Below are 22,471 nucleotides of genomic sequence, written 5' to 3'. Positions count from 1 at the left end.
TAGGGACAGCGGAAAGTATGCTCGAGAAGATAAAAGTGGGAATGCCGAGTGAATGGTTAAAAATGATTGAGAGTGAATGTAACATAGAGGATGAAAGTGAGGTGGAGTTGTTCGCGGGGAAGGGAGATGTGAATGTGAAGTTGGTTGATTTAAAAACAAAGTATATGTATAAATGGTTAAGAGGGGATGTGATTAGAAGGCCTGCATCAGAGAGTGTGTGGACGAGAGTAGTGAATGGTTTGCCTGGCAGGAGAATGTGGAGAAATGTGAGTGTAAAGTGGAACAGTATTGAATGGGATCACTTTGACTTGATGTTAAGGCACAATAGGGTGTTTAATAACCTGATCATTAGTCAATTTGATCCAACAGTTAAGAGAGAATGTTATGTATGTAAGGACCAGGTTGAAACCTGTATGCATGAGTTTGTTGAATGCAGAGAGCTTGTTGAGTATTTTGGAAGGATGAAAGAGTTAGTTAGCAGATGTTGGAATGAATGGTATGTGAGAGAAATGGAATGGAAGGAGTTGTGGTTGTTTGGTGCAATTGTGAAGAAGGATGAATGCAATGTGTCTCTGCTTAATTATGTTCTGAGCCATGCCGTAAAACTGAGGAGGAACACTGCCCATTATGATGGGATGAAAAATAATGTCTGGAGCATTTTGTAAGGACCACAAGAAGGGACCTAACTATGCTTCATAGCCACATGGGGAAAGACACTTTTGAGGAAGACTTTATAAATGGAAGCTCCTTATTATCAATGGAAGAAGACATTCTGGTCTGTAATTTTGGAAAATGATGATGGAATGTTTATTTTGTTGTGGTTTTGAAAGGAAAATGGGGGAATCATTCTGAACAAAGAAAAATACATTGTTTATTTTCGTAAAGATGTTTTGTTTTATTTTGTCGATTTTTGATTATGTTTTGTTTATTTCATTAATTTACATGAAAAGTTTGTTTTGTTGGTGGAGGAGGAGTTATTTGTTATTGGAAATGTCTGAGAAGAATGAAAGGAACCACGCGGGAAATGAAAATACATATTGATATGTAAGATTGTGGAAACTAAAAAATGAAAGTACAATTAAACAAAAAATTGTAAAAAATGTAAATAAAACCTTTCCGAGAACCAGCACCTTATCGTGGTGGAGAGGTTTGTGTGCCCCGATGAACCTAGGGGCTGTGTTGTCTGGAACCTTGTGTTCCTGGTAGGGTCTCCCATGGCAAATTGGTCTCAGGTAAGGGGCCAGACTAAGATTGGTTCAAAAAGACCTCATGAAAAACAAACTTGAAAGCGAGGATACCCGGCCCGGAGGAAGCCCGGGGTCCCCTTCTGGAGCCAGGCCCAGAAGGATGACTCGTCAGCGAGCGTCTGGTGGCCGAGCTTGCCACGGAGCCCGGCCGGGCAAAGCCCGAAAAAGCAACGTGGGCAACACCTCCGCTTCTCAGTCCCGCGGGCCCACCACCTACGGGAAACAGCGATGGGGTCGGGTGTGCTGCCAGAAGGGTGGCAGTGAAAGCAGAGGGTCTCGACGGACCAGACTCAGGCGACAGAAGCTGGCTTGGGGGACATGGAATGTCACCTCTCGGGGGGGGAAGGAGCCGGAGCTTGTGCGGGAGGTGGAGCGTTACCAGTTGGATCAGGTGGGGCTCACCTCTACGCACAGCGTCGGCTCTGGAACCTTACTTCTGGATACGGGTTGGACTCTATTCTTCTCCAGAGTTGCCCAAGGTGTGAGGCGCCGAGCGGGTGTGGGGATACTCACAAGCCCCCGGTTGAGTGCCGCTTTGTTGGAGTTTACCCCAGTGGACGAGAGGGTCGCTTCCCTACGCCTGCGGGTCATGGGGGGGGAAACTCTGACTGTTGTGTGTGCTTATGCACCAAACAGCAGTTCAGAGTATTCGGCCTTCTTGGAGACCCTGAAAGAAGTCCTGTATGGGGCTCCTGAAGGGGACTCCTTAGTCTTGCTGGGAGACTTCAACGCACACGTGGGCAATGATGGAGACACTTGGAGGGGTGTGATTGGGAGGAACGGCCCCCCCGATCTGAACCGAGTGGGGTTGTTACTGGACTTCTGTGCTAGTCATGGATTGGCCATAACAAACACCATGTTCGAACATAAGGATGCTCAGTGTCATCGGACCTGAGGCTGCATGTTTTGGACACTCGGGTGAAGAGAGGGGCGGATTTTTCAACTGATCACCATCTGGTGGTGAGTTGGCTCGAGTGGCAGGGGAAGCCTCTGTAAGCCCAAATGTGTAGTGCGAGTGAACTGGGAACGTCTGGAGGAGTCCCAAGTCCAGGAGGCCTTCAACTCACACCCCCGGCGGAGCTTTTCAGGCATCCCTGTGGAGGCTGGGGACATTGAACCAGAGTGGGCGGTGTTCAAAGCCTCCATTGCCGAAGCTGCGGCGGGGAGCTGTGGTCTCAAGGTCTTAGGTGCCTCAAGGGGCGGTAACCCTCGAACCTCCTGGTGGACACCGGTGGTCAGGGAAGCCTTCCGACTGAAGAAGGAGGCCTTCCGGGATATGTTATTCCTGGGTACTCCTGATGCAGTTGCAAGGTATCGACGGGCCCGAAGGGCAGCAGCCTCAGCCATGGCCGAGGCAAAGCAGCGGGTGTGGGAGAAGTTTGGCGAAGCCATGGAGAAGGACTTTCGGTTGGCACCAAAGTTGTTCTGGAAAACCGTCCGACACCTCAAGAGGGGGAAGCAGGGAACCATCCAAGCTGTGTACAGTAAGGATGGGACGCTGTTGACCTCAACTGATAGTGTGTTAGGGCGGTGGAAGGAACACTTTGAGGAACTCCTGAATCCGACAACTCCGCCCCCTATGTTAGAGGCGGAGCTGGAGTATGAAGGGGGATCAATTCCAATCTCACAGGGGGAAGTCACTGAGGTAGTTAAACAGCTCCACAGTGGCAAAGCCCGGGGAGTGGATGAGATCCGCCCAGAAATGCTGAAGGCTCTGGGTGTTGAGGGACTGTCATGGTTGACACGTCTCATCAACATTGCTTGGAAGTCGGAAACAGTACCGAAGGAGTGGCAGACCGGGGTGGTGGTTCCTCTTTTTTAAAAAGGGGGATCAGAGGGTGTGTGCCAATTACAGAGGCATCACATTACTCAGTCTCCCCCCGAGAAAGTTTACTTTAAGGTGAAGTCTAAGGAGTTGGAATGTTGTATATATATTTTCTGTTTCTTGGCCAGCATATTTTGTGTTGTTGTCTGTAGGTGATCTCCACATTTACATGAAGTGATGCTTATGTTTTTTCGCCAAGGTTTTTATTTTATATTGTCTGGTCACACTTCAGACACACAAGTAAGGTGAAAATGACTAACCTGGCAACCACATATGATTCGGCCCGTACAGCATCATATGACGCTAAAGGAGTGGAAAACGTAAACAAACGCCACCAGCTGAACCGGAATCCAGTTAAACTGGAACACCGGCATTTTACAATTAGCGTGGGATTGAGAATACACCCGGAGGCAGCCTTCATTGTCGCGGGTGAATTCAAGCACTCCAACTTGAAGACTGTGATTCATACATTTCCTAGATTGAAGGAAGAAACTAAAAAAGTTTTAAAGGAGGGAGAGAGAGAGAGAGAGTTAAAGGACTCTGAGTGTTTCGATAGTTAACTTTAATCTAAATTATCTCAGATGCGTTGGTCGGCTGGTGGAATTTTTTTCTAGGTAGGCTGTGCCACATGCAATCAATTTGAGCAAACATCCCATTATGACTTACAGTAATGCAAAAAAAAAACCAGGAGTTTTCAGTGTTAATTTACCAGTCTTAAATTTGAGTGCCTCCATAAACAAGTTAAATATTTTAGACTGAGGACTATGTGCAACCTCCAAGTAGCAGTCAACTTTCCGTATTTTAAGTCTGTTCGGGGACTTGAACCGGCGACCCCATGATTCCCAGTCCAAGCCCCTACTTACTGAGCCACTGCTGGACCCAGGACCTAGCAGTGGTTTTCAGACGGTGCCACCGCCCCCCCACAACAGTGAACATCCAGGGAGTGGACATAGAGATTGTGAAATCCTACTGGTCCGACAACTCTGCTGCTCTCTACAAGGGACAGAGCAGACTCTTTCTGCTGAGGAGACTGAGGTCTTTTGGGGTGCAGGGGGCACTCCTTCAGACCTTCTTTGACTTTGTGGTGGCATCAGCCATCTTTTATGGTGTGGCCTGCTGGGGCTGCAGCATCTCGGCTGCTGACAGGAAGAGACTGAACAGACTAAAGGCCAGCTCTGTCCTGGGGAGTCCTCTGGACACTGTGGAGGTGGTGGGAGACAGGAGAATGGCAGCCAAGCTGTCCTCCCAGCTGGACAATATGTCCCACCCCATCCAGGTCACCCTGTCCGCACTGTGCAGCTCTTTCAGCGACAGGCTGCTGCACCTGCGTTGTCTCACCGAGAGATACTGCAGGTCCTTCCTTCCTGCAGCAGTCAGACTGTACAACCATCATGGCCCCCGGAAGAACCCCCACACATAACAACACAGACTATAACACCCCACACCATGCGCGATATAATGTGCAATATATATATGTATGTACCTTATTTTCCGGACTACAAGGCGCACCTGAATATTAGCCGCACAAGCTAAAATTAGTGGGAAATCCTGTTTTGTTCATACATTAGCCGCACCGGACTAAAAGCTGCAGGTGTTTTAATGTTTAATTACCATATGTAAGAGAATATGCACAAAGGGGATTGTCAGGAAAGAGATGGCTGTTTGGGAACACATCCCTTTTATTAACATTTTGAAAAACAAGTTAACGGTACTACATATTTGCACAACTTTTTACGTATATGTACAAGTACCGGTAATTACAAGTACGAAACATGTACTGTGCTGTTCAAACAAGTAACAAATGTACTGTATAACAATAACCTACAGCACACCAGAAAAATATAATGGGCTAAGGTGCAGTAACACGGCTTTAACAAGAAGAAAAGACAGTCATTCATCGCCATCTTTGTCTTCTTCCTGCGCACTAAAACCACCAAAGTCTTCTTCTTCAGTGTCGGAAACGAACAGGCTCAGGGTGGCTTCGTCATCCACTCTCCCAGTCTCTCCTTCGTTGTCGCTTTCAAAACCAAAGAACTCCTCGTTGTCAGTGTCGGAATCGAACATCCTCTGAAGGGTCGTGGCGGTGTCCTCCTTTTCATCACGCAGCAGCCCAGCCCTTCGAAATCCGTTGGTGATCGTGGATGTTTTGACACTTCTCCACGCTGTCAGGATCCACTGGCAGACTTGGGCAAAACTTGCTTTTCGCATGCAATCAGTTTTGGTGAATGATTTATCACCGCTCGTCATCCACGCCTGAACCCACTGAATCCTCCCACTGAACGCGTAGTGCTACTTTGAACGCACGATTCACACTGATGTCGAGTGGCTGCAGTTGCTTCGTTGTGCCTCCAGGAATCACAGCTGGAATCGAGTTTGTGCTCTTAATGGCTGCTTTCACAGAATCTGTGATATGGGCCCTCATGCTCTCCAAAACGAGCAATGCTTTTTTTCGGCGAAAGAATCCTCCAGGTCGCTTCCCATAGCACTCTTGCAGCCACTCCTTCATTACGCTTTCCATCATCCACCCTTTCTCGTTGACTTTAACAGAGATGCCGCTCGGGATCTCTTCTCTTGGCATAGTCATCCGCTTAAAAATCACCATTGGCGGAAGTTTTAACCCGGATGCTGTGCAGCCCAGAACACAAGTGAAATTCGTTCTCTCATGGCCAGTGGTTCTCACCGTGATAAATGATTCACCTTGCTTGTTAACAGTCCTAGTGAGAGGCAGGTCAAACGTCAAAGGCACTTCATCCATATTTATGATCTTGTCCGGTTCGATGGAATATTCGTTTATCTTTCTTAGTGTGAATTTGCGGAAGTTTGTTATTTTTTCCGCGTAGTCGGGAGGGAGTTGCTGACACACAGTCGTCCGCGCCCTGATGGACAGTCCTTTTCGTTTCATAAATCTGTGACACCAGCATGGTCCACCTCTGAAATTTTCTATCTTCATTTCGGTGGCAACTGTTTTGGCTTTCAGTCGGATCTGCAGTTGAAACACTTCGCCCGTTTGCTCTCTGTGTGTTCACCCAGTAATCAATAAAGTCTTCAATAAAGTCTTCAAGTTTGGGCCATCTGCTTTTATTACCTCTGAAAGCTTTTTTCGTCTTTTTGGACTTAGCCAGTTCCTCACGCTGGTGTCTCCAACGTCTCACCATTGATTTGTTTATACCAAGGGTACGTGCAGCAGCTCTATTTCCCTCGTTGAGAGCCAAATCGACTGCCTTTAATTTAAAAGCTGCATCATATGCATTTCTTTTGTTTGCCATAATGAGGGTTTGTGAATGAAAGCTTCCTTTGCTCCTGTAATACTCGTCTTGCTCTTGCTAATCTAGTCTCTTTTTCGCGCTAATTCGTACGGCACTACTTTGCCTGGCGGACGGACATGTGACCAACATACCACTCTTTCCCCCAGTGACTGTGTGTCTGATCATATGCCCTTCCGCCAGGCAAAGGACTGCCGTACAACAGCGGAACAAACCAAAACAAAACCTCTTACGATATCACAAAACTCATGAAAAATCCAGAGAAAAGTCGCACCGGACTATAAACCCCAGGGTTCAAAGCTTGTGCAAAAAGTAGCGGCTTATAGTCCGGAAATTACGGTACACAGTTAATTAACTGTGCAATATTTACATGGCTGCTACACCTCAGAACGGTTTATGAGGTCTATTTTTAGGGCTCTGTAAAATTGTGTCATTTTTTGTATATTTTTGTGTTTGTATTTTTTTGTAACATTAACTTGTCTTGTTTGCATGTAAAGAAGTCTGTAACCAACACATGTTACTTTACATATATATCTGTTTGTTTTACGTTTCCTCTAGGAGATCCAGACAGGCTGGACTCCTAAACAGCGCTGAACTTCAGCACAGACTCCAAGTTAGAAATACATTTTTTCATACTGTAAAAAGAATAACGAAAGTTATGAGTTTAAATAAATAAAGCAATGACTACAATACACTGGTTAAGGGCCCTCGACAGAGCAAAAATAGCGGTATGTCGCAAAATAAAAATAAATAAATGACACCGACTTAAAAGAGGAATGGCCAAAAGATATTGACAGCTTATCAACGATCACCGTTACTGATATCGGCGCCTTTCTGATGTTTGGTGCCTACGCCTGTCAACTATTTAAAAACTTTAAATCTTTGGAGGTCCATGTCTAATTTACAAACGGGTGGCTACTAGACCTTCTGATCTGCAGGCGTAATGACAACTTTTCCATCATCCAAACAAAGGTAGGATAGCTAATGTTATGCGAACTAAATGATAACAAAACGGACTATCATGTATTGTTATTTTATCGCTATATTTCTGTATAGCAATGCGACATTTCATGTTATAAAGAGTGTTTTTAGTGTTTGTGTTTTTTACACTTACACTAAGTAGTCAGCAGAGGGCAATCTCACCCTGCAGACAGTTATGCCAGGATCCTGAGTAGCTATCATTCTATGTAGCCTCTCACTGTGTAACAGCACATCACAGGGGTTTCGCCTACATAGCTATTAAAATGTCACATTTTAACTACTTACTAACTATTTCTCCCTCTGTTTGTAAATGTGGGAGTTTTAAAGCTGTAGTCAAACCATTTTCTGTCTGTCCCTTAGTCCTGCACTCACAGCGCCACAGGCAACGATGGGCACATGGAGACTGCCCACTGCACCTGCATGGCTGGCTGAGTCATTCACTCATGGTGGAGCGCTACTTTTTAAGGCAAAAGCAGCTGTGCGGATAGGGGAGACAAAAATCGTCAGATATGTTCTATCATACTGGATGATGCCCAGTAATGTATAAAAGGTTTGTTGAATTAAGGTGCAAGTTTAGTATTATTTCTAATTATAATGTTTGTGTTTCTGCAACTGCATTTAGACCTTTTGACTTATTGCTGATTCCACGAGTGAACATTCAGCTTTAACCAAACTTGAAACATGTTAAAGTGAAATGTAAAAAATAAAGTAATTAAAGCTGTTTTTCTAATTTCTTACAGGTTGGAGCAGAAGTTGGCTACCACATAGACTACACCACGGCTGCTGCTAAACATACCCATGGACTGTATCGTCTACCCTTCACTAGCAACCTTTCCTATGTGTTGCTTCACTGTCAAAATGTCCTTTAAAAGTGGGAAAACAAACCCTTTCATATAAATGACTGGCCTGGTGTGTGAACGTAAACCTGCAGGCTTAAATTGTTCTAAAACTGCTGTTGTGTCAGGGACCCTATTGATCTGTTTTCACAAACACTTGCACAAAAATAAGAAGCTTATTCAGAGGATATTTTCTTAAACGATTTTGGTATTGCTGTTTATCAATAACAGGGAAATACTGGTAGTGAATGTGTTCACTTCTGTAAAATTGCGTGGATTATAATGTTAACCTAAAATGTATTGATAATGTGAAGTGCTGCACATTACGTTCAGCCTGGTGTTAGGAAAAAGAGGAACAGCCGAGTGATCGTTAGGTAAGAGGAAATGAACACTTAGATCGCAAGAGACGTCTATTAAAGTGACACAGCTAATCATTGACAATGTGTTAGTTTGACTCACACCGCACACTCAAGCACACACACACACACACACACACACGTGAACATTTCCCTTTTCTCATTGAATTAACAGCAGTTGTTCTTTAATTGCACCCACAGGACCAGGAGGAAGAGAAGTGCTAGCAGTACTGTGACAGTTTTATTATTACTTAACCATTACAGAATAACATGAACACCATATCCTGTACATTTGAACACTTCCGCTTAAACACAACTTCATCTGTTTTCTTTCGCTTTGAATAATCAAAAACATGATGGCTGAATACTTTTGAGTCACAAGAATGATCATACGTTAAAAACAGAACTAAATGAAGGAAAGGAAGAAAGCAGAGCTATGTAAGAGGCAGACAGATAAAGGAGGATATATGAAAATAACAATAAAAAAATGTGACGAAGACGAGAACAGGAAGCGAAAAAAGAATTGTCTAGGAAATGAAAATACAAAGGCAGAAGCTCAAGAGAGAGAAATTGAGGTGTGCAGGTTTGAGAGGGAGGGTTACATTTCATTAGAATAAATTGTTGAAAAGCAAATTAAACTTTGGATCCTGACTACAGCTACACTATGGGGTAAGTCTTTAAACTGTGATAATGTTAGTCCAATCGGTGCTGTGCTTTTGTGTTAGGTTTTTGCTCTTGAATGCATCCTGCTTAGCTAAAAACCTCCAGACCAGAAGATTCCTATCAACTGTATGCTTAAAACACTCTTCTTTCCAACAAGTGTTTAACAATTACTGCTAATCTAGTATGTATCTGTCACCCACCACTAAGGAGCAAATGACATCCATCCTTAGCAATAACTGTATCACATGCATTTATATTAATATACACATTTATAATGATATTTATATAATAATATAGTGCAGTGCTCTTGCATATGTGCAATAATCAGTGGATGGGGTGAAAGGTGTATTAATGCCTGTTTTTTTTTTAATCATGTTTCATTTGTATAGATCATTCAATCACTGTTTCCTTTCTCATTTGACTCTGTTTTGAGATGCTTTAACATTTGATTCTCTCGGTAAGGTATGACTAACGCTCCTATGTTATCTTATCTTAGTCACTGAGAAGTAAAAACGAGTAGACCATATTAGGTGCTATTGTGCTGAACACAGGAAGTTGTCAAAATCATAAAAAACATTTTGGCAGGAAATAAATATTTCCCACAGGCCACAAACCTTGCAAAAACATGTTAACTCAAAATAACTTATAGTCATAGTGATTCAGACTGTAATGTCAAGAAATAAGTGTATAAGGAATATTGTATGATGGACAAAATCACAGATGTGCTTTTAAAGAAACAGTTCAACTGTGGTATGATTTACTTTTTTGTAAAATTATAAATGTTGTGTCTTTCCCTGTAACACATTTCTAACAGATGCAGTTTGTTATTAAACTGCATTGATTTGATAGTTATTTGCTGATTAGATTTTTTAAAATACATTTCAGTTCGGTTTTTTAATACAGGTTACATTATGTATTATACTTTGACTATACTATACTATGTCAGCAGCTCTTTTAAACCTTGAACTTTTTTAAAAAATGTGCCCAACATAATGTTCTTGTCTGGTGTTCGAATTAGAATTGCTCATTATATATAACCTTACATATTGAGTGAGAGGCAAGTTACACCATGCACAGGGCAGCGTCCTCCACACAGATTAGAGGCTAAATATTAATATTCGTGAGTTACATCTTAAATACCAAGTGTCCATTACTACCCTGCTACACATTTGCTTCCCTCCACCTTCAGCATCCTTTTGTTCTTTACTAATGAGTATGAGCATCTTATCATATGTTTTCATAATTTATCCTCCCCACAGTGAGTCAAGTATCTGCCAAGTAAGAGCAACAGTCATGCTGTATGATGAGGTCAACAAGCGATGGGTGCCAGCGGGATCTGAGCCTCCTTCCTTCAGCCGAGTCCACATCTATCATCACCCTGTGGCTAATACCTTCAGAGTGGTGGGCCGCAAACTGCAGGCTGACCAGCAGGTACAACACACACTGAGGGAAGAACTCACTTCACTTGGAAGACATTAGAATAACAAACTCGGCTGTAATTCTAGTTTAGCTCAGTTTCACCAAGTGAAAGTGGAAGTGTGCTTAGTCTCCTGCTTAAATGCAGCTTCAACAATAGTCTCACCTCCCCTGAACTGATCATTGAATTTGGTCTATCCAATAAATATGCCAGCAGCTATTCAATAGAAATAACAAGTTCCAGTATTTTGTGGTATTTAGTGTTGCTGAGATGTGGCTTCTTCAGCCTGCTCTCACATCTCACACCAGACATGACATACTGGCAAAGGGTGCTTAAAGACTCAGTCTGGAGGGTAAATCTGATGATCTTTGATCAGATGGGAAATTCCTTAATGTGCTCCCTTTGTCCAATACAGCATCACTACTATCTAGTGGATTGTTGAGAATAATAACATAACTTAAACTTTGAGGTGTAATGCTGCAAGCATAAACAGTATACACTCACAGATACATCATACATCTGAATCAAATGAATTTTTAATGCTCTTTAGTGTGTAAGGTGTTTGTGACAAACTGAGCCACCTAGGTCTCAAATCCTTCCTCTCCATGCCAGGTGGTGATCAACTGTCCTATTGTCAAAGGGATAAAGTACAACCAAGCCACAACAAACTTCCATCAGTGGCGGGATTCCAAACAGGTGTGGGGGTTGAACTTCGGCAGTGAAGAAGATGCTGCTCTTTTTGCCGACTCCATGATGCATGCATTACAGGCTCTTCATTCCCCAGCAGGCACAGGTAAGGCAACAGGAAGAGTTCAGCAGGAAGTGCAGAGTGCTTCTTTAGCAATCATGCGCTGATGTGTGCCGCTGCCATGTGTAGAGCATGTAAATAACAAACAAATCATCACTGCATTTGTTTATTCTTTTGCATTTTGCTATAATCCTGCTGCTGTGTGTTGACATATTGCTTGAAAGCACTTTCCTTCCCAAGCAACATGTTGAGTGTTGAACTCAATTAAAATAATAATTTATTTATTCCAGTGAGTGAGAAAAACTGTAAGCCTGCTTGATTTTTTTACACAAGAAAGGAAACCACTACTTTGAATATGATGAATGTATATTATCAAAATGAACGTATGATTATTAGTTAGGTTGTTTTCTCTCTCTACTACAACCTTGTTTTCATCTATTCTTTTGAATTCTGTTGATTTAGAAGCAAACACTTTTTCGTTACACATAACAATGTTTCTGCTCAGGCCCGGCTCAGACTGGACCCTCTGCACAGGAGATGGACAGGCATGCAGGGTACTGTTCACTATAAATCATATACCATCAGTGATTGTCGTCATGCTTTTTGAGAACATTTTCCCAAAAATATGAAGTTTATGTAAGATTTCTTTCTTCTATCAAACCCCAGTCAGGGAGATATTCAGTTCACTATGATAAACTGATAATCCTCAAGCTGACACTGTACGCGTTTGTTCTAAAATCACCTTATCCTCCCAGAACTAAATTATATTGTTATGGATTCAACTCAGATGAGTAAGAAGCCAAACTTAAATATGAAGTCGTTTTAGAAGCTGCTGGGTTTGGACACCAACATCAGAATGTTTCCATGTCTGTCCAGAGCTGAGTGTCAGAGGCAGGAGACGGAGACCTCCACAGCTGCAGCTGCCCCTGCTGCCCCTGCTGCTCCTCTTGCCCCGGCCGCCATTCCACCCGCCCCCCCTGGACCCCCACCACCTCCTGGCCCACCACCACCACCTCCTGCTGGGGGTGTGCTCCCACCTGCACCACCCCCTCCCCCTTCAGGCGGAAGTGGAGGTGGTGGAGGTGTAAACAATCTGGCGGCAGCTCTGTCAGGAGCCAAACTGCGTAAAACAGTGAAGGTAAAGAACATGCATCTCTCTCGAAGTACTCCACCAATGCAATGACCACGAGGAAGGTAATGTTTCACACCGTATCAAAAAACGCAGCTTGGCATAAATGATGGATGATTCTGTTTTTTGAAGTTGACAGACTAGAGTAACTGATCAAGGACCAAAGTCCAGAACATGACTGAAGGTGTTTTTGTGTATCCAGGATGAGGGAGGAGCAGCAGTTCCACCCCCAACATCAGCATCCTCCTCTGGTGGAGGTGGAGGAGCTGGTATAATGGGAGAAATGAGTGCTATCCTTGCTCGGAGGTAAGTTCTTATTGAGGAGACATAACAGACAGGCATCTTTTAAGTGATGATAATACAATTCTCTTAAATAGGAGGAAAGCTGCTGATAGTCCTGCTGCAAAGAACATAGACCCTGAGAATGTGAGTCTCCTGTCCATCATATCCTCTCTATTCTATAAGGGTTGTAGAAGGAGCCGTACACTTTAAAACATACGTTTGTTTGTAAGAACTATTTTTTTCATTTCTGTGCTTGACTGCAGGAGGATACTGACTCCCCAAAGTTCTCAGAACCGGGAGGTGAGTAGTGCCAGACCCCCCCCCCCAACAAAAGATTTGACAGAAATACATAGGGTTACACTGTTAGAATTGTGTCTATATATGTGCTAATCAATTGTTTTTTCATGCATATGCTCAATAATAATAATAAATCCATCACATAAATATCACATTTTCTTTTATCTTTTGGCCATGCACTGTAGTAATACATCTTTCATCAGAAATCGGTGGAAAGTTGAAAGAAAAACATGCTACAATTCCAAGGTAAGGCACTGATTCATTAGGTTCTCATTATCCACATGACTCATCTTTACCTCACGTCATGTTTACCAATCACCTTTAGACTACTTGAGCTATCCTTACAAATGAAAGACCCAATCAGCCTTAAAGGATCTGCATGTATTTGCAGGCTCCACTCCTTGAGTAACAATCAAAAGGACTCCAGCCGCTCCTCCACTAATCCCTCCTCTAACTCAGCCAGTACCCCAGGGTCCAGGTATCAGTCTATCTGACCCTCTATGCCACTAGTGTTCTCTCCTCTGCCAAACTGCTACTGCTCTCACTCTGTGCTTTGTAAGATAACTACAGAATGAGCTGGCGAAAAACATTTTGCTTGCAAATGACTCACTACAACAAAAAAAGCATCCTTCTGTATCTAGTGTTTTCTGTGTGAAGTTATTATAGCATGAGACTCAAACTTGTTTCTGAGCCGTCTGGTGACAGTTTTCTGCTTCACAATATGTTCCAGGTTAGTGCCTGCACTGCATTACTATATTTCTTTATTGACAGCATGAACATAAACTACGGGAGGCTCATCAGAACACCAGAGCGATAATTAGTATTAGCATTAGTCTAACCAAGTAATGTCTTAATATCATGTTTGTAGAATTAGAACTCATTACTCAAACTCATAACTCAAGTCAAATTATGGGATTATATTTATATTAATTATGTATAACGTTCAAATGAAGTGGTGGCTCTACCTGCTGCTTGAAGTGCTTTCGTGCTTTCTGATTGAAAGTGTTCCGCTTCTCAGTGTCTGTTCTTTTGATAAAGTGTTTTGGCTTAGGTTATAAATGCGTCTCTATGTTTTAGAATGAAGGTGGGGAAAAAGAACTCGGATGGCTACGGAGATGAAATTGAAGGAATCAAACAGGTTGGTTGCTCTATTGAAAATACAATAATATCCTGCAACCAAACTTAAAACTGTTCTAATGTCTGTTCACAGCATATTAACTTTCATTTAATCAAGGAAATGTGTTGACATCTTTATAATAAATAAATACTAAAAACAGTGTTATATTGTAAAATTCTACATTTTACCAAAAACCACCAGGATTTGCTAACAAACATAACTTTTTGTACAGGATGCCAAATCTTGTGGCATGTTAACGAATATAGTTTTAAGGCTGTTTACTGATATACTGATGATTTTTATTACTAGGATTTCTCAAGCACACATCTTTTAATACCATGGTCTTAAGTTATTACATCTGTGTGTTTGAAGGAAATTATTGAAGAAGTGAAAAAAGAACTTCAAAAAGTGAAGGAGGATATTATCACAGGTAGGCATGCCATCAGTCGTTGTCTAAGCTATTAATATTTACATAAATATTGTGTGTAATTCCTTGATATGACTTCTGTTTCTCTTCCAGCTCTGATGCAGGAGCTGCAACATGCAGAGCCAAAGGTTGAAGATTAAAATATCCAAAAACTATACCAAATATGTGAATGTTTGGCATTCAATGCTTGCAATTAATATATTTTAACATGATAAAAAAAAATATCAATGCCAATTCATCATCTCTATTAATCGTTGTGTCTTTCCAAATGTCTCTGTGGTAGAGTTTGGAGCATGACCAATACTGGATTTTAAAGGCCAAGACAATTTTTGATATTTAACACAAAGGATTAAGACATACTGTATTGACAATTTTATTTTTTAGATTTATTCAAAATGCATTATATTGTTTTTAATAGTTTATCCTATGTTTTGGGTCAAAAACAATGAAGTCAATCAAATAAAAATGAGTAACACAGCTGTCAGCTGTTGAAGAATAAAACGGAAAGCAGTTCCCTTTATAAAGTAGTGAGTGTAAGAAAAAACTAACATTTTAAAGAGATCATATATATATATATATACAGTTGTGGCTAAAAGTTTTGAGAATGACACAAATACAAATGTTCACAAAGTCTGCTATCTCAGTTTTTATGATGGTAATTTGCATATACTCCAGAATGTTATGAAGAGTGATCAGATGAATTGCAATTCATTTCAAAGTCCTTCTTTGGTATGAAAATGAACTTAATCATAAAAAAGGAGAGAGGTTCAATTGTTGTGAAGAAGGCTTCAGGGCGACCAAGAAAGTCCAGCAACTGCCAGGACCATCTCCTAAAGTGGATTCAGGTCCAGGATCAGGGCACCACCAGTGCAGAGCCCGCTCAGGAATGGCAGCAGACAGGTGGGAGTGCATCTGCACCCACAGTGAGGAGAAGACTTTTAGAGGATGGACTGCTTTCAAGAATGGCTGCAAAGAAGCCACTTCTCTTAAGGAAAAACTTAAGGGACAGACTGATATTCTGCAAAAAGGTACAGGGTTTGATCTGCTGAGGACTGAGGGAAAGTCCTTTCTCTGATGAATCCTCTTTCAGATTATTTGGGGCATCTGGAAAAAAGCTTGTCCGGAAAAGAAAAGGTGAGCACTATCATCAGTCCTGTGTCATGCCAACAGAAAAGCATCCATGAAACACATTTTTAAATTAAAACTTAAAAATGGAAAACTTAAAAATATATATACAGATAAGTAACGGTTTTAAAACAAACTGTTAGAACAGAGAATGATTAGTGATGCATGGGCATATATACATTAGAAGTTCATATTGTTAAAAATATACACATGTATGTGTGCAGAAAGAGAGTGCAGGTCAAAGTTATTGTGCAAGAGTGCAGCTTTATGTGCAGTCCGTTTATTGTCAGTGAGTCACATGGTTAACCCCTTGTTGTGCAGCCTGATGGCTACAGGCACAAAGGGGTTTCCCAGGTGCTTAGTGCTGTGCCGAGGGGGGATGAGTCTGTGGCTGAACGTACTCCTCATCTTCACTAGCTCTGCATGGAGGGGGTGGGAGGGGTTATCCAGGATACTGTCCAGTTTCCTCCTCGTCCTCCCCTCAGCCACCTCCTCCAGATTGTCCAGTTTAACTCCAACCACAGAGCTAGCCTTCCTCACAAGCTTGTTCAGCCTGTCAGCATCCCTTTTGTTGGTGTTTCCACCCCAGCACACCAAGACAAATAAGAGCAGTGGCCCCCACAGACTGGTAGAACGTCTGCAGCAGCCTCATGCACACGTTGAAGGACCTGAGCCTCCTCAGGAAGAACCGCTTGCTCTGTCCCTTCCTGAAGAGAGCATCAGTGTTGTCACTCCGGTCCAGTTTATTGTTCAAGTGCACTCCCAGGAACTTGTAGGTGTTCACCACCTCCACCTCCTCCCCCCTGATGGTGATGGGGGTGACAGACCTCTTCGTGCTCCGCCTGAAGTCCACCACCAGCTCCTTAGTCTTGCTGATGTTGAGCTGGAGGTGGTTGTTGTCACACTAGGAAGTTCTTCACCAGGGCCCTGTACTCCTCCTCATTGTCATCTGTGATGCAGCTGACTACGGAGGAGTCATCAGAGAACTTCTGTAGATGGCATGAGCTGGAGTTGAAGCGGAGGTCAGAGGTGTAGAGGGTGAACAGGATTGGTGACAGCCAGGTCTGATCCTGCGCTATTCTGGGCCCGGGAGCAACATCGCGCGTATTAATGATGACATTATAGAAAATCAAGACCAGCTCAAAGACGAAATTAAAGTTTTCTATAGCAATTTATATTACTCAAGATTTGCTAAATAAAACTGTGATATCTTTTTTGGTGAAATTACAGAATGCAAAAAAAGAATGGATGATTTTTTAAAAATATATAGACGACCGGCTAAAAATGTAAGAATTGGATGCAATACTGCAAATGTGTGGTGGGAAATCACCAGGGCTGGATGGCTAATCCGTTCACAGATTGCATGTCAGCAATCTGTGAACGGATTGCATGGCCTTATCACCTTAATTCCAAAACCAAATAAAAATAATATTTGATTGGATCACTGGAGACCTATTACCTTCTTATGTAATGATCACAAATGTGTGGCAGGTGTTTATGCTAACAGGCTAAACACAGGTCTGAATCAACTAGATCAGCGGTTCCCAAACTTTTTTTGCTGCGCACCCCCTTCTACGTCCAAACTGGGTTGACACACTCCCCAAAAAAATGCAAAAAAAAAACCGCAACAAAGCTTTGTTTTATCGCCATATAAAGACTCATGTTTAATCATGCGCAAATAACCAGAACACGCATGAAGATATCAACAAAGTTTCAATATAATGCAACAAAGAAAAATTGCAACGATCCACAACATTAAAGAGCATAGGCTCAGAAACAGATAAAATAAATAAAAACGAGGATCAATAATTTCCTGACTCCCGCTCATTTTCTTCTCTCGGATTCGTTCCTATTTACGGAGCCCCAGATATGACATGGGAAAAAAATAAAATAACCAATAGTAATTCGTGGCCACGAAATAGGTAATTTGTGGCCACGAAATATTAATTCGTTCCCACGAAATACTAATTTGTGGCCACGAAATAGGTAGGCTATAACGTGCACGAAATAATAAAACATAGGCTATATTGTCACACAATGGACAGGGATAGTATGGTAGAGTTGTATTTTAGGCTGGGAATGCAATATAAAGACATTTTGAAAAGCCTGGCATTGCAGGGATTTATTATTAGCGAGAGGCATCTCCACAGACTATTAAGAGCCAGGTCGCTGCACCGGTATAGGTTCGACTTGGACGCCGGGATTGATTTCATTGTTGACCAACTGCAAGGCTCTGGAAAGGATCATGGTTATCGGCATAGGCGCCGATACCGTGGGTGCTTCGGGGCCCGAGCACCCACGGAGATTGCCGAGCACCCACGGAGATTTAACCGCACACACGGAGATTGCCGAGCACCCACGAAGATTTAAACCGTTTAACCGCCAATGTAGAGCGCAGCTGGCTTACGAAATGGAGAGATTTCTGATAAAACCCCCCAAAAAAACATCAAGCGATGCTCAAACTTCCACAAGTGCCCAGTCAACTAACGGTAGGCCTAACGAAGATAACCAAAGCAGTGAAGGTGTGCGGAAAAAAGGACGGTCATTTCAGGCTAGTTGGAAGACGAAATTCCCGTGGATAGCATATGCCACCACCAAAGACAAGGTATTTTGTGAAGTTTGCACAACTGCTAAAAAAATGAATGCTCCGCTTCCATCAACAACACACGATCAAGAATCGTTCAAAGGTTTTGTACAGGATGGCTTTTCCAGCTGGTCTAAAGCACTGGAACGATTCAGATCTCATGAAAAGTCAAATTTGCATCGCATTGCTGCTAGCATTGTTGCTGCTGCTAATGCAGGTGTTAATGTTGCCGCTTCTATTTCTGCTGGAAAACTAAAGCAGATGTCTGATGCCAGAATAGCTTTGTTGGCTGTCCTATCGTCTATTCAATATCTCTCGTGTCAGGGATTGGCCATTCGAGGAAAAACAGACCAGGCTTCCAATTTGATACAGTTGCTAAACTTACGTGCAGAAGATATCCCGGAGTTACAGTCATGGCTGGCTCGGAAGGAGAGCAAGTGGCTATCTCATGACATCCTCAACGAGATGACTGAAATTATGGCCCATGATGTGATGAGAACGCTAATTGGAGAAATTAAGTCTGCTGAGTTTTTCTCTGTGATTATGGATGAGACCGCCGATATTACGGTCAAAGAGCAGGTGTCTATCTGCTTCCGTTTTGTGACTGAAGATCTGGAACCAGAGGAACTTTTTCTTGGATTTTATCAGACATCAAAAACGACAGCAGAAACCCTTTTTCAGCTTTTAAAAGACGTTTTGGTTAGATTCTCACTGCCAGTCAGTAAATGCAGAGGACAATGCTATGACGGTGCGTCAAATGTGTCTGGCATTAGAACAGGTCTACAGGCTCGCATGCGGGAGCTGGAGCCCCGAGCACAGTACATCCATTGCACTGCTCATGTTATGAATTTGGTTGTGCATGATGTCGCCCAAAACATTCCACCATGTCGGAACTTCATGGTACTTATTCGTGACATGGTAACACTCATCAGAAATTCCCCAAAGCGACTCACCTGGTTCCAAGAGTTTCAAGGCAAAGACGCATCATCTTTGAAACCGTTATGCCCGACGCGCTGGACCATGACAACGGCCTCGTTACAAGCCATTGCTTCCAACTACAGCGCGCTACTGGAATTTCTGGAGGACCTGTCTCTGAACGAAAAAGGTGACGCAGGAGGTAAAGCCTACGGTTTTCTTTTGCACCTGCAGAAATTTAGCACTTTTTTCTCTTTGAAACTCATGCTGAAATTCTTCTCTCGCATGGAAACAGTCAATGCTGCACTCCAAAAGAGGAGTTTGCACCTACAGAAAGCTAGGCAGATGGTTGACACGCTCAGAGAAGACATAAAGTGTCTTCGTGAAGAAGGATTCCAAGGATTTTGGGAAAACACAACTGCAGCAGCACATGACTTGAATTTGGAGAGCCCAGCTGTGCCAAGGCCAAGAAAAATACCCCGCCGACTGGAAGATGGAGGTTTGCCGCACTGCTTTCAAACACCAGAAACAATGTACCGACAGCAATTCTTTGAGATCATGGATACAGCGTCAACATGCCTGGACTGCAGGTTTAGTCCTTCTGTATTCGAACGCATGCAAGATGTTGAGGATTTTCTGATCGGGAAGGGTGACTGCAAAAGCATCATGGAGTTCTATAGGGATGATTTGGATGAGAAAAGGCTCAGGCTGCATCGTGATATGTGCATTGACTTAGCAAAGCAACGAGGAGTTCGCCTAGCTTCTTTTCAAGATGTAGTGGACTTCCTAAAAGGCAATCAGGGAGAGCACCTGAGAATCATGTTGCCAGAGATGACCAAACTAGTGAAACTCGCACTGACTGTCCCAGTAACATCCTGCAGTTCAGAGAGGTCATTTTCAGGCCTGCGGCGACTTAAAACTTATTTGAGGTCCACGATGGGGCAAGCAAGACTGACCCATATTGCTGTATTGAACACTCACAAGGATGTATCAAGAAATAGGAATCTGGATGTAATCGCAGACGAATTCATCAAGCGCACTGCTGCGAGGAGTGCCACTTTCCTCATAAAGAAGTAGCGTCAATGGTGAGTGAAAACAAATCCAATTTTGATATTTAGTAGCTGTGTGGGCCTATGTGTTGATGGTTAATTGACTGCATTTTACTGCGTGGACCTGTATGCTTTGTGTGTGTAACAACAGCATTAGATGGCCGATTATAACTTGTTTGGCTGGCGGCGTACGTGTCTCACAGCCACGGTGGTGTCGAATTTGCGTTGGATTGTGCACTTGGCCTTAGTTAATGCGAGTCGTTTTACTAAATCATCTTGGTGGAATTGATTATTACTTCAGATCATCTACCTGTGCATCGAACCATCCTGCCTGCCTCAACGACGACTCTTTTGTCTCTTCCTCGCCGGTACTTCTATATCTGACCTGCCTGCCGTGCATCGAACCTGGACTGTGACTGTGACCATCGGACTCCTCTACTGCCTTTCCCATACTGGATATTGTTTTATTTGTTTTTGAACTGCCTACCTGTTTACCGAACCTTTTCAGTAAAGATTATTGATTGCACTCACCCCCTCGTGTGTTTGAATCCTCAAACTCTGCATCCAGGGCTCGACATTAACTTTTTGGCTTACCAGCCAACATGACTGGTAGATGAAAATAATTACCAGCATATTACCATCATATTTTTACCGGCCAAAATTAAACCTGGCTTTTCAGACCTACTCTGACATTGTTTGACATAAACAACCTGTAGCCTAAATAACCCTATGGAAGTAGTATTATTTACATTCATTTGTGCCTAATTTGATATGTGCCTAAATGATCATTTATTATTTGAATAATTCATAGAGGCTTATGCCACCTTCCGTCTTAGATGCAAAAGACTTTTATTTTGATAAAGGTATCGAAAATGTGTTTATGTCACCGTGGGAACGTGAACTTGTCATTACGACTTCAGATCTGGTTACGGATGGATGCACATGCACAAAGTTAACAAATTGTATGGTTTAATGGACCCGTAAGAGAGCTCTTATGGTGTTTTACCCATTTATATTGTTAGGCTACAGAAGAATACATGGCGCTGAAATCCATGCGTTTGACTACTTTTTCCAAATCCATAGGGCAAAAAGTCACGTAGGCTATGTTTTTTGCATAAGGTTTATCTTGGGCGTCGAGGGTCGGGCTTTAAACTTTTTAGAGCACCCACCGGCAGAAACATAAATCGGCGCCTATGCCTGGGCTTCGAATAAAAGAACATTTCCTACAAGTAGTACGGAGGGGAAATATTTTCCTTTGGATTACTGGTCTGGGGGAAGCTCGCGAGTGTGTGAGTGTATACATGTGTGTGCGTGTATTTTTGTATTTGTGTGTATTGTGTTTGTTTCCCGGGGAAACCCTCACAAGAAACACTGGCTGTTGTTATGCCCACTGTGACGTTACGTTACTCCGTTCTCCGCTTGTAAGTATGCCTTTACAAGCTTCAAAGTTATTATTCTGTCCCTCAGTTTTGTTTTGTTTGTATATTTCGCATGTGAGGTTTATTGTAATGTGCCTTTAAGAGAAGTCTATTGATTTGCGAGAATTACCGCCATCTAGTGGCGTATCGCGGGAGCAGGAAGTGAGTTTGTATTGAAAGCTAGAGTACTGCCGAGTTCTCCGCACATGTCGTTCCTGTGTTGTCTGCCGCTTTCCTCACCTGTTGCACTTAAGAAAGGCATAATCTATAAATTCAGTACAAAGATGCCCTATTATGGATGCGTATTGATACTTTCGTTTTGTGTTATTATGGTCGGAATGTTATTTAATCCGTAAAAGCTACGTATTAGATAGAATCGGAGTATGAAACCCTCTTTATTAGTCACATACATGCACACAGCAGAGCACACACAGTGAAATTGGTCCTCTGCATTTAACCCATCCTAGTACTAGGAGCAGTGGGGAGGGGGGATTGGAGGTGTCCGGTGCCTTGCTCAAGGGCACCACAGCAGGGCCTAGGAGGTGAACTGGGACCTCTCCAAGTAGCAGTCCACTTTCCATATTTCATGTCTGTTCGGGGACTTGAACCGGCGACCCTACGATTCCCAGTCCAAGCCCCTACTGACTGAGCCACTGCTGGACTATGTATTAATACATATGTATGCTCCTCACCACCATCTCCTGGGGATTGTGGACTGTCAGTCTGTACGTCTGTGCTCGTAGCACTGGGCTGTGATGTGTCTGTCTTCTCACTATTTTCAATGGGGTCAAA

The 22,471-nt window shown here is 42.8% G+C and overlaps 2 protein-coding genes across 5 annotated transcripts; both read left to right on the top strand.

Annotated features, from left to right (window-relative positions):
- Positions 1-8,564: 8,564 nt before the first annotated feature.
- Positions 8,565-15,221, top strand: LOC134871797 (vasodilator-stimulated phosphoprotein-like). Of its 4 annotated transcripts, none has more exons than XM_063894710.1 (13): positions 8,571-9,177; positions 10,431-10,602; positions 11,201-11,381; positions 11,842-11,890; positions 12,213-12,474; positions 12,668-12,771; positions 12,843-12,891; positions 13,011-13,047; positions 13,248-13,290; positions 13,436-13,522; positions 14,122-14,182; positions 14,534-14,591; positions 14,682-15,221. In XM_063894710.1, exons 1-13 carry the CDS (start codon positions 9,173-9,175, stop codon positions 14,726-14,728), a joined length of 1,155 nt encoding a protein of 384 aa, XP_063750780.1. In that variant the 5' UTR covers positions 8,571-9,172; the 3' UTR covers positions 14,729-15,221. The 4 variants fall into 4 exon arrangements, with proteins under 4 accessions (XP_063750782.1, XP_063750781.1, XP_063750780.1 ...); XM_063894708.1 differs by having other exon boundaries at positions 8,574-9,177; positions 13,230-13,290; XM_063894712.1 differs by lacking the exon at positions 13,436-13,522 and having other exon boundaries at positions 8,565-9,177.
- Positions 15,222-17,695: 2,474 nt separating this feature from the next.
- On the top strand, positions 17,696-20,599 carry LOC134871794 (zinc finger MYM-type protein 1-like). Its single transcript, XM_063894703.1, has 2 exons — positions 17,696-19,414; positions 19,508-20,599. The coding sequence occupies exons 1-2, from the start codon at positions 17,959-17,961 to the stop codon at positions 20,287-20,289; spliced, it is 2,238 nt and encodes a 745-aa protein (XP_063750773.1). The 5' UTR covers positions 17,696-17,958; the 3' UTR covers positions 20,290-20,599.
- Positions 20,600-22,471: the final 1,872 nt, after the last annotated feature.

Source organism: Eleginops maclovinus, chromosome 11 (assembly GCF_036324505.1).
Source record: "Eleginops maclovinus isolate JMC-PN-2008 ecotype Puerto Natales chromosome 11, JC_Emac_rtc_rv5, whole genome shotgun sequence".
Lineage (NCBI taxonomy): Eukaryota > Metazoa > Chordata > Actinopteri > Perciformes > Eleginopidae > Eleginops > Eleginops maclovinus.
Note: the sequence above shows the minus strand (reverse complement) of the source record. Positions and strands in the feature narration are given on the sequence as shown.